Genomic DNA, 10855 nt, shown 5'->3' with positions numbered 1-10855 from the left:
GATACCTCAGAGTCACAGCTGAGAATTGTTTTGGTTTGGTTTTTTATGGAAAGATAAGGATTGCGATAAGGCCAAAGCTTTTCTGTTAAAATCGCTGGTCTTAAACTGCTCAAACCGGGTTATTTTTAGTTACCACCATGAAGAACACCGGGTAAGTAGTGTCTCTAGGTCCAATAGCAAGATTAAGATAAGATTTTACCATTATCATTAGCAAACTAAAGGGCAAAACTCTGTTCATAACGGGAGCATCCCGTGGTATTGGCAAGGCCATAGCTTTGAAGGCAGCTCGCGATGGAGCCAATGTTGTTATAGCAGCCAAAACGGCAGAGCCACATCCAAAATTGCCAGGAACCATTTATACGGCTGCCGAAGAAAGTAAGTTGACCCTTAAACCTGTAGATTGGACTTGGATTTTGATCTTTGTACGCATTCCATAGTCGAACGTGCTGGGGGCAAAGCGTTGGCATGCATTGTAGATGTGCGCGATGAGAAGCAAGTGCAACAGGCTGTGGATGCAGCAGTGGCCAAGTTCGGAGGCATTGACATTGTGGTAAATAATGCCAGTGCCATTTCCATTACTCCCACACTCGATACGGAAATGAAACGATACGATTTGATGCAAAATATCAATACAAGGGGAACATTCTTGGTGTAAGTTTTAAATGTAAAGTGTATGGAATATGATAATCGAACTCATTCCAAACTCCATAGATCAAAGTTGTGTTTGCCGTATCTGCTCAAGAGCGATAATCCTCACATTTTGAACCTTTCGCCACCATTGAATATGAAGCCTCATTGGTTTGCCAATCACACGGCATATACCATAGCTAAATATGGCATGTCGATGTGTGTTTTGGGCATGGCAGCGGAATTCCGGGATCAAGGTGTGGCAGTCAATGGTCTTTGGCCACGAACCACCATTCATACTGCTGCCGTGGATATGTTGCATGGATCAGAGGGAGCTCTGTACTCTCGTAAACCCGAAATTATGGCAGATGCTGCCTATGCAATTTTCTGTCGTGATTCAAGAGATTATACAGGACATTTCTTTGTTGACGAGGATGTATTACTTGATGTGGGTGTAAAGGATTTCGCAAAATACGCTTGTCGTCCAGAAAATATAGATAAACTGGTAATTGATATATTTTTGGATGATGAAAGAACTGTGGCTAAGTTGTAAGATTGATATTTTTCCCCCAAATCTTTGGCACAAATGTAAAAATTGTTATTAAAATAAAATGGTTTCTATTTGTTTTTTAAAAATACAATTTCATATTCCAAATTCCCGCTAATTCTGTGACACTGCGATATGGCAACCCTTTGTAAGCCGGCTAGAAAATTAAGGCGAATTCATTAACGATCAGCGAATTCAAATAAGTAGAGCGAATTCAAAATAAAAACAAAAATATCTAAATGTAAGCCGAGCAAAGCAAAACAAAGTGAAAATGACTATTTTATATAAAGTTGAGAGCAAGGAATTCAGCAAGGACAGCGTGTACCCGCACAAAGTTGTCCTGTGCTCAGTATCGCCCAGGAATATTGTTGCTTTCAGCGTTCTCCAAAGTGTGGGTGTAGCTAACACAGACGCCGCACTAGGTGATTCCGAGGACTCAACAACGGGAACTAGCACAGGCAACAGCCATGTCTACGTATGCGACATAGTCACACCATGGGAACACTTTAAAGTTTGCTCCTCCAGGTCCCTGATCTCTGTGCTAGAATGGAGCCCCAATGGAGAGCAATTGCTGCTGGGCTTCATGGGCGGACGCTTGGAGATTTGGCAGCCACGCAATCAGAATATCAATCTTTGGCAATTGCAGTTTTATGCCATTTTGCCCAGCGAGGACATCATTGCGGCGAAATTCTTTCACAATGCCAAGGAATTTCTATTTAATCCACAAAAGAAAGATCACACTTATTATACGGATAAGTTTGAACGATTGGAGCAGAGGCCCACGCTTTGTGGCTTTGGTGGAGTGGCTGGCGAAGGAGGCATCATGCTAACATCGTCTGGATTGCTAGCCGCCTTTACTCTGCCCATCGTTCAGGCAGGGAATGACAGTTCGTTTGGGATAACACCGGCTGAAAAGTTGCCCCTCATCACCCACAGCTTGGGCATCTCGAGAAGCTACATAGAACACTGCACCATGCAGCACAGGCTAGCTGGTGGACTCCATGTGGCCTTTACTTGCGGCTGGCAACAGCAGCTCGTACAATGCTATCACATTCTTCTCTCCCTGGACGGTGATCTTGGCCTCGAACAACATCTGGCACTGAAATCCGAATCGCAGGCCTGCATTTTCCTTAATCCTCTCGAAGGCAAGCAGATCCGTAGTCTGAAACGTGCGCGTATAGCTCAAGAGGAGATAATCTTCATTGTCTACGATTGCCCGGACGGAGGTGGCCTGATTGAACAATGGTCATTGACCCATCGCCAGCATACAGTCCATGCTTTGCTCCAACAGGGTGGAGGACCAGGTAAACCGAATGATTTCGTTCACACCGAGAGTTGGGAACAAAAGGCCAAGATACATTTAAATGCCCGTGTCGCTGATCTCTGTGTTAGCCGTCTCATAACCAACTCCCTGGAGTGTTCACAAGTCTACGCCATACTCCAGGATAGCACGGTGCATATCCTGGAGGCGAATACACTGAAGCAACTCAGTTTAACGCAATTCGATCGTCCTGTGGAATCTTCCAGCGAAGTGAAATTTACCAGTGGCGATCTCACTCCAACCAGCCAAATGCTCCTAATCTTCGATAGCCATGCTCAACTGCATGCCATGCAGACGCCTCTACTGAAGCAGGGAGGAGCTGGTTTCCTATTGCTTCTGCTGGAGTATTGCATCATATCGGGCTTGGATGCCAGCGATGTTCTCCTTCTGAATCATTCGGCTGGTGTCAATCTTTTGGATAGTTTGGTAGAGAAACTCACGGACAATTTCACCCGGCAACCATCGTATGTGAGGCACTTTTACTATGCCAATTTCCTGGCCCTCAAGAGTCACTTGTGTCGGGTGCAACAGCAGCAGCAACAGCAACAACAAACCCAGCAACCTGGTCAGGAGCAGGAATTCAATAATCTTATCATACTCCATGCCATATCGACCACATTCAAGAGTCTGTTGCGTCCCTCCGATTTAGGCTGCCAAGACAAAGGACCAGCTGATAATTTGGCCATGAAATTGGCCGAATCTATACCGGATGTGGATACCGTAATGCTGAATCTCGATGCCAAGGATTTCACGGTGGAGCCCATGATGCTCCAGAGTCTACAGCAGCTTATTCAATGGGTTACCGACCTGGCCCTCAATATGCTGCATCGCCTGCCCGAGGAAGTGATGAAGTGTAAACTCTCCGGAAAGCGTCCCAGTTATGATATCAGCCGAGATATTGTAGCTATCGGAAGTTTGAGAGAGCTTCTGGTCATGATACGCATCTGGGGATTACTGAAAACCGAATGCCTGCCCATCTACACCAAAACCATGGATAACATTGATGTCCTGGCCGTTCTCTTTCGCTTGCTGACCCGCCTGGCCCAGAACACCGCCGAACCGGATGATATGCTTCTGGATGAGTGCAGTCTGTTATCCAAGCAGTTATTAATTCCACAAAATATTAAATTTACACCCACCACTCTGTTGAGTGCTCAGGGATTGGCTGCCTTGAGAGCTTCCAGTCATCCGTTGATGTTCTCGTCTCTGGTGGAGCCGGCCAGCCTGCAGGACATTGAAATGGAAGAAGTTGTCTTTGCCAGATCCATTAAAGATGGCGTGAGTAACCTTCAGTTGGGCTCCCATCCCAACACCATCAGACGCTGTGCCCGTTGTGGTTTCGTCTTTGTCAACAGCGCCAGCAAAGTGGCCAAGACATCCGCCCTGAAGGCCTGGTTTAACAAATGGCTGCATTGCCATTGTGGAGGCTTCTGGAAGCAAATTAATTAAATCCGTTCACACTTACCATCTACAGTATTCTTAAGTTTATATGTAATAAAGAAGACAAAAAACTTGATATATTTAATTAATTGCCAAATGTAAATTCAAATTTTGAAAAGTAGCTAATTTTCGACTCTCAGCGCGGAACCAGTTCCGAATCATATTTTGGCTATTTTCTGTAGCCCTGGTCAGTCAGTTCAATTCGTGAATAAGGGGGAAAATTATAGTACAAAAATTCATTTCGCCGAATTTTGTTTCTCCAGAAATTTGTTTATTTTCAAAACTGATTAAACTGTGATACCAAACACCTCGCATAACCATAACAATGTCTGCGGATGGAGCTAATGATGCGGAAGCATCAGCCCCACCGGCGCCGGCTCCAGAGGAAGATAACAACGGAGTCCCAGTGGACACATCCAGTCATGATTTCATAGAACTAAAGTCCATGGAGGATGTTAAGGCTCTGGAGCAAAAGCCACTTTACATGTACATTGAGAAATTGCATGGGATCATACGGAAATATGATAACAAATTGGCCATCTACAAGCAGAAGCTGAAATATTTTGTGAGATTCTTCAAGAGATTCGAGTACAAAACAAAATTTCAATTGAGCTCCTTTTCTTTCATGCAGTTGAACAAGGAGTCTGAGATGAAAACTGCCAAGGCTAAGGAGCAGGAAAAGCCACCACAAGAGGACCAAGAACCACAGGATGAAACCCCCAAAGAACGTGAGTCGATAGGTTCGAATATTGTGTGTGGGGAAAAAGGGAAAACAATTTATTGAATTGACTAATAACTATACAACTATTTGGTTTTACTGGCCACGGCTGCAACCAGTGCTGCTCCACGTCCGGATCCGTCCTCCGATAGCATGATATCAAAGGTTTTGTCCGGTTTGACCAATTTGTGCATAGTTTCGCGTATGTACTCATCGAATTTGGGATGATATCTATAGACAGAGCCATCCATGCCCACAACCACTTTGCGATCGAAGGTCTTGTTGACCAAGCCGCTGGCCCCAATGGCCACCAAAGTTGCTGCCCGCTTGGACACGCATTCGCATACATATTTGAGCTTCTGGCAATCTTCCACATTGGCCTTCTCCAGGCCAAAGAGTTGCTTACAAATCCTCCTTGTATTGGCAAATTCTGGGAATGTGTCCGATTCGATTTCCGATATGTGACGAGTCTCGAAAATATTCTCATTTTCCTCCAAAATGGTGGCAAATTCCTCACGCCTCGGGTTTAGCTTGAAGATGGCCTTTTTCTGCAGTCCTCGGATTAGAACCAGACGCACCAGCTCACCCAGATACATGCCCGAAGTCATTTTCTCGAAGAGCTGTTGAGCGGGATTAATTGATTTGTTATCAATCGTGACATCATATTCCGTCCGTACGAAATCCAGCTGTCCACCTTCGCCAAATGCTCCCCATTCACAATTGACAATGACTTGCTTCTTCTCACGCTTGAACTCATGATCGAGTAGGTCCACTTGATCGACATGCTCCACATAGCAGGCATTGCAGCCCGTTCCGACAATGATTCCCACTCTACAGTCGGCATTACGATGAGCACATGACATAAGGGTACCAGTCGTATCGTTGAGTATGGCCACCACAGCGATTTCGACATCGCCGCGCCTCTGTATGGCCTCGTGCAGCAAACGACCCACATCCTCGCCAGCGACTCCGGGACACTTGAAACCCTTGGTCCATCTCGAGAGCACTGCCTCCTTTAGACCCTTTTGCACACAGGGAAATGAGAAAGTAAATCCCAAGGGTAAATAGGCATTTTTCATATCATGTTTGGCCACAAATTTGGCCAGACATTCGGCTATATGATCGAAAAGATCCACTCCGGGTCCAATCATTAAATCCTTGGGCACAGCATATGTCTGAAATTCCACTCGAGCATCATGATGACCCTTGAGCGAGACGAGCAATACACGGAAATTGGTGCCACCCAAATCCAATGCCAAATACTTGCCAATCTCATCACCTGTTGGCAAATCCTGAACATAGGTGGGAAAACATTTCGTTGTCGCCTGGGCATTTGTCGAGCGTTTCAATCCTTTGCTAATTTCCGCATAGAAACGACTATAAACCTCTTGCACCTGATAATCGCTGAGCACAAAGGATTGCATAAGTTCCCGTACTTCGGTGTCCAGCATATTTTTATTGTAGTTTGTGTGTCCGCTTTTTAGTTTTATTTGGGGGGCTAATCTTTGATTCCGACTGCCTCGAACGATGAGTAACGACTAATTTGAAATCTAAATAGGCGCCGCCACCTTCACCTAGCGGCCAGTACAAGTCGATTGTGTTGGCGATAAGAAACTAAAAAAAAAAATATAAACTACAACAAAATTTGCACTGCAATTTTCTGCCTTGACTTACGAAAAGTTAATAGAAATCAACTAAGAAAGTGTGCAATCTCTCCCTCACCTACACAACCAACTGGCCAGATCCAACTAATGCTGCTACTGCTGCTGCTGTTGGCGTTTTTCATTTTTTTGTTGCGTAGCTAAATTAGTAATTAAAAAACAAGCAATCTAGTGAAAAATAACAAAAACACAAATGAAACGATGTATGCTAATCGCACACTTGCCTTTTGAATTTGTCAATTGCTGATGATAGCTCCTGATTTGCCAACAAACACCTCTATCTAATGTCTCTCTCTACCCTAAACAAGGGCATAGCCGACAACCCAAAGTAAACCGAAGGTGGGGGAGGGGCCAAGATTGAAGGTTTCTATTCGTAACATTTTTAAAAATTTAATCAAATTTCGGTTTTGAATCTGTAATCTTGCTTGGGATTTTGTTTTCTTGGCATCTTCTCTTCTTATTATATTATTCTATTTTCTAAATCTCAAAAAAGGTTAGAGTATATTGCCTCAAAAAGTCAATTAAATTGGCGTAAATTAAATATAGATTTATGTTTAAAGACTTTATACAAGGATTCTTGGGTAAAAAAAAAACATTTAAGCAACTTGAGAACACAACTTTTTAAAATTTTATAAATTTTTTGAGTCTATTAGCTTGTTTTTTCTCTTTTTTCCTTGGGATCTTTTATACATTCCAAATCTATCACATTCTAAAAACTCTCGAAACTCAAAAAATTATGCTTACAAAAATTGAAGTAATTTTTAAACATAATTTTCCATATTATGTTATTTCTTTTGAGTCTGTTATCATGCTTTAGTTTTCTCTTTCTTGAAATCTTGACATTTTTTTGTTGAATTTTTAAAATCTGAAGCTTTTTTTCTGAATATATTGAGTTGAAATTTGGAATGAATTTTAAATATAAATTTTGAACTGAAAAAATAATGCTTAAATTTTTTAATTACAAAAAAACCTTCAACACATTTTTGGCCAACTTTTATCAACCTAAAATTACCTTAACTCTTTTGATATTTTTAAACAAGTGCATATTTTTGCCAATTTCGTTTCCATTTTATAACTATTACTTAATGCAATTTATTACCCTATTTAGTAATGCATGTTTTTTACAGTCGAAGTAATTAACTGTTCAACTGAGAGATTTACAATAGACATACATAGTTATTTACTACAAGATTTTATGGGTAATAACATTAGATTTCAAATCGTAAATATGTACCTTACTAACTTAATCTAATAATCCTTTTCTACCCACTTTTTTAATCCATTTAAAATTTAATTGTATCGACTAAGACTTATGTACTTCAAAATATGTTTTTCGGAGAGCCTTTGCAGCCTTTTCTAACTAAATCGCATTTGTTAATAATTTATTTAAAAAAAAGAGTCCAGAGTTTAAAAATATAAAGTAATCGCCCCATATCTACTAAATCGAATAATGATAGTAATAATACTTGTTTTAAAAACCCAAACTCTCCAATTTATAAACTACAATTAGTTGCATTTACGTCCATTTGGTCTATATATATATATATATATGGTCTTCCATTTGCGAATTCTTTCGTTTAGGTAATACAATTTATCTTCCTTTTTTTCCTTTTCGTCTTCCTGATATGTAGTTATTACCAATTGAACACTTTCATTTACTATAGATTCTATTTGGGGGCTGTTTGAAGGGCGTGCCGGTTTCGCGTTGTCGGCATAGACTTGTAGAGAGAGATAAGATTTATAGAGACTCTTGAGCTTATTTCCGTAAAATGCTTATGGTGCCAATTTGGTTGCCCGTAAAACATCAGCTGTCCATAAAGAGATAATGTCTATGATTAGAAGAAATCGTTTTTAACTAGCTCTCCTATCTATGTATATATACGAACGTATCTACGTGAGTATCATATATCACGCCCTCTACTTCTACTTGGGGTCTAAAAAATTTGCTGCAAATGTCGTCTAGATGATAATATTTCTTTGTATAAGAAAAATGCGTCAAAACTCTGCACTCTTGGGCTTGGAGTCTGTGTTGTTGATGTAACCCAGTTGATAGAATCTCTTCTAAACACTGTCTGTGTTATATATTGCACAAATATTGTTTATATATACGTATGTATGATGTGTGTATATAATGTACTATATATAATAGTAATTTTTATGACCCATGTGCTTTTAAAGAGCGTAAGAGATAAGTATGGGTTTCCCATTCAATTCGAATTCGAAGTTCATTTGCTCTTGTTTTGATTTACTTTTGTTGTTTTTTTCAGTTTCCGAAACGGATGCATTTAGTTTTGTGGATGAAATGCGTCAGGCAGCAAAACATGCAGAGAATTTGAACAATTTTGTATATGAGCCGACATCGGGCATGTACTACGATCCCAAGACTGGCTATTACTATAATGCGGTAAATAATTATTATATTCTTCCATACGTAATCTTTATGACGTTTGTTGTGTGTGTTTGCAATGTTCCATCGTAAATGCATTGTGACATTCAAAAAGGTTATCGCCGCCTTCAAGGGGAACGAGCCCACAGCACGGCAAAATGCCCCCGGAATGGCAATACTTAATCTCTCTCTCTCTCTGTCTTCTAGGAATATGGTCTATATTATGATGGGAATACGGGTTGCTATTATAGCTATGATCACGCAAAAAATTCATATGAATTCCATTCGCAGGCTCAAGTTCAGGTGAGTCTATATATGGATTGATTGCCCGCCAAATGGCACACAACAATTAATAATTATAAAAACAAACCAATTCTTTCTTTCCCACTGGCGCCCAGAGCAATCGCCTCGATCCATGCGTTTATAGTAGACTTTTAGCGCAATTTGACAAACTAAGCATAGACCGAATGCGTAGAAATGCATTAGGTAAGAGATGAGCTTAAGAATGTGCGATAAAAACGCGGATTTCTTTTCTTTCCATTGTTTGCAGGAGAATAATCTTGATGGAAATGGTGCTGCAAATGGTCAGAAAGCCGACAATGACGACGATGATGATGATATTGAAGTGGAATTCGATGAATTTGGTGGCGTCATAACGGACAAAGCCAAATTAAAGCAAATCAGGGCCGAGAAACAAAAGGTTAAGGAACGTGCAGCCAAAAGTAAGCGCAAGGCCAAAAAGAAGTCCAAGAAGAAAGACGGTAAAAAGTCCAAGAAACATAAGAAAGAGCATCGTCATCATCAACACAAGACCAAGAAGAGAAGCAAACGTAATCCTGATGCTGATGCCGAAGACGGCGAACTCTCCGAGTCGAGTAGCAGCAGTAGCTCTAGTTCGGATTCGAGTAGTGATAGCGATGCCAGCAGTAGCGAATCCACCTCAGGTGTTCCAGTATTCAAAGCAGGAGGACGTTTTCAAGGTGCTGGCAGAAATTCGCGTTTTTATCTCACAAATTATTCAAATTTCTTCCTCTCTTATATATGAACTTTTTGCATACAGATATTGCCAAGAAATATCCGCCTTCGTTACGCCTTGTTGTTCAGGAGACAAATTTGGATTCCCTTAAAGTAGGCAGCCTTCATATGATTACCTTCAAGGGTGGCTCATTGGGACGCGAAGGAGCCCACGATGTCATCATCCCAGATGTGAATGTGAGCAAGTGCCATTTGAAATTCCATTATGACAGCAAGCCGGGCATATATAAATGTCGGGATCTGGGCTCGCGCAATGGTACCATACTAAATGGCACCAAAATGTCCAGTGAGCAAATGGATTTGGTCCATGGCAGTATCATTGTCATAGGTCAAACCAAACTGTTGTGTCATGTCCATGAGGGCAACAGCACTTGTGGCTTATGTGAACCCGGTTTGCTAATAGAGACGCCAGGCCCAGCGGAGGCGGCAACAAATGCCCCAATGACTGTCCTCTCACACAAGGAACAACTGAAGAAGCTGCAAAAGAAATATGGCCTTGAAAATGAAAGTGCGTATCCCTATAGAGAAAACTTGATCAGGAGTATATGAACATGATTTCTCTTCTCTAGAATTCGTTGAATCCAGCGGCAATGGCCAACAGAATTCCAATTATAATGATCGTGCCGCCACAAGACGCATCAAAGTGGGCAGCAGCACGGACAAAGAGAAGACCGAAGTGGCCTGTGTGAATACGTGAGTTGATTGAATGCAATTTCATGCCAACTTTTTGATTTATTAACCTTAATTTTTCCAGTGAGATTGCCAGCTCGAACAAAGGTTTTAAAATGTTAAGCAAATTGGGTTGGCAGAAAGGTGATACCTTGGGTAAAACAAATGCCAGTACAGGATTGCTGGCTCCAGTAAGTAATCTTCTAAATGAAATACAAATTAGTAAACCACAAATAACAACTCTTCCTTTCTCTCTCTCTTCCTTTAGATCAATGTGATGGGCAATGAGGGTACCAGTGGCTTGGGCAACAGTGAACCAACTACTACTTCAATGGCACGCTCCGCTCCGGTGGATAAACGCAAGCTGGCGAATCTAAAGATAACCCAGGCACGATATAAAAGAGCCAATGATATGTTCGATGACAGCGATTAGCCAATTAGAGATTTCAGT

At 41.4% G+C, this 10855-nt stretch overlaps 4 protein-coding genes across 4 annotated transcripts; 3 read left to right on the top strand and 1 right to left on the bottom strand.

Moving 5' to 3' along the window:
* Window positions 1-18: 18 nt before the first annotated feature.
* Window positions 19-1229, top strand: LOC6640259 (hydroxysteroid dehydrogenase-like protein 2). Its single transcript, XM_002063103.4, has 4 exons — window positions 19-151; window positions 212-375; window positions 438-651; window positions 712-1229. The coding sequence occupies exons 1-4, from the start codon at window positions 138-140 to the stop codon at window positions 1178-1180; spliced, it is 861 nt and encodes a 286-aa protein (XP_002063139.1). The 5' UTR covers window positions 19-137; the 3' UTR covers window positions 1181-1229.
* A 168-nt stretch (window positions 1230-1397) lies between these two features.
* Window positions 1398-4024, top strand: LOC6640260 (mediator of RNA polymerase II transcription subunit 16). Its single transcript, XM_002063104.3, has one exon. It carries the CDS (start codon window positions 1446-1448, stop codon window positions 3942-3944), a length of 2499 nt encoding a protein of 832 aa, XP_002063140.1. The 5' UTR covers window positions 1398-1445; the 3' UTR covers window positions 3945-4024.
* A 110-nt stretch (window positions 4025-4134) lies between these two features.
* Window positions 4135-10846, top strand: LOC6640261 (angiogenic factor with G patch and FHA domains 1). The gene is made up of 9 exons (XM_023181994.2): window positions 4135-4500; window positions 4567-4663; window positions 8582-8718; window positions 8908-9003; window positions 9251-9680; window positions 9761-10243; window positions 10305-10428; window positions 10490-10595; window positions 10673-10846. The coding sequence occupies exons 1-9, from the start codon at window positions 4261-4263 to the stop codon at window positions 10835-10837; spliced, it is 1878 nt and encodes a 625-aa protein (XP_023037762.1). The 5' UTR covers window positions 4135-4260; the 3' UTR covers window positions 10838-10846.
* LOC6640618 (hexokinase type 2) lies at window positions 4683-6385 on the bottom strand. Its single transcript, XM_023181995.2, has 2 exons — window positions 6328-6385; window positions 4683-6267 (listed from the first exon to the last, which is right to left on the bottom strand). Exon 2 carries the CDS (start codon window positions 6102-6104, stop codon window positions 4740-4742), a length of 1365 nt encoding a protein of 454 aa, XP_023037763.1. The 5' UTR covers window positions 6105-6267; window positions 6328-6385; the 3' UTR covers window positions 4683-4739.
* Window positions 10847-10855: the final 9 nt, after the last annotated feature.

The sequence above is a fragment of the Drosophila willistoni genome, assembly GCF_018902025.1.
Source record: "Drosophila willistoni isolate 14030-0811.24 chromosome 2L unlocalized genomic scaffold, UCI_dwil_1.1 Seg196, whole genome shotgun sequence".
Taxonomy (NCBI): domain Eukaryota; kingdom Metazoa; phylum Arthropoda; class Insecta; order Diptera; family Drosophilidae; genus Drosophila; species Drosophila willistoni.
Note: the sequence above shows the minus strand (reverse complement) of the source record. Positions and strands in the feature narration are given on the sequence as shown.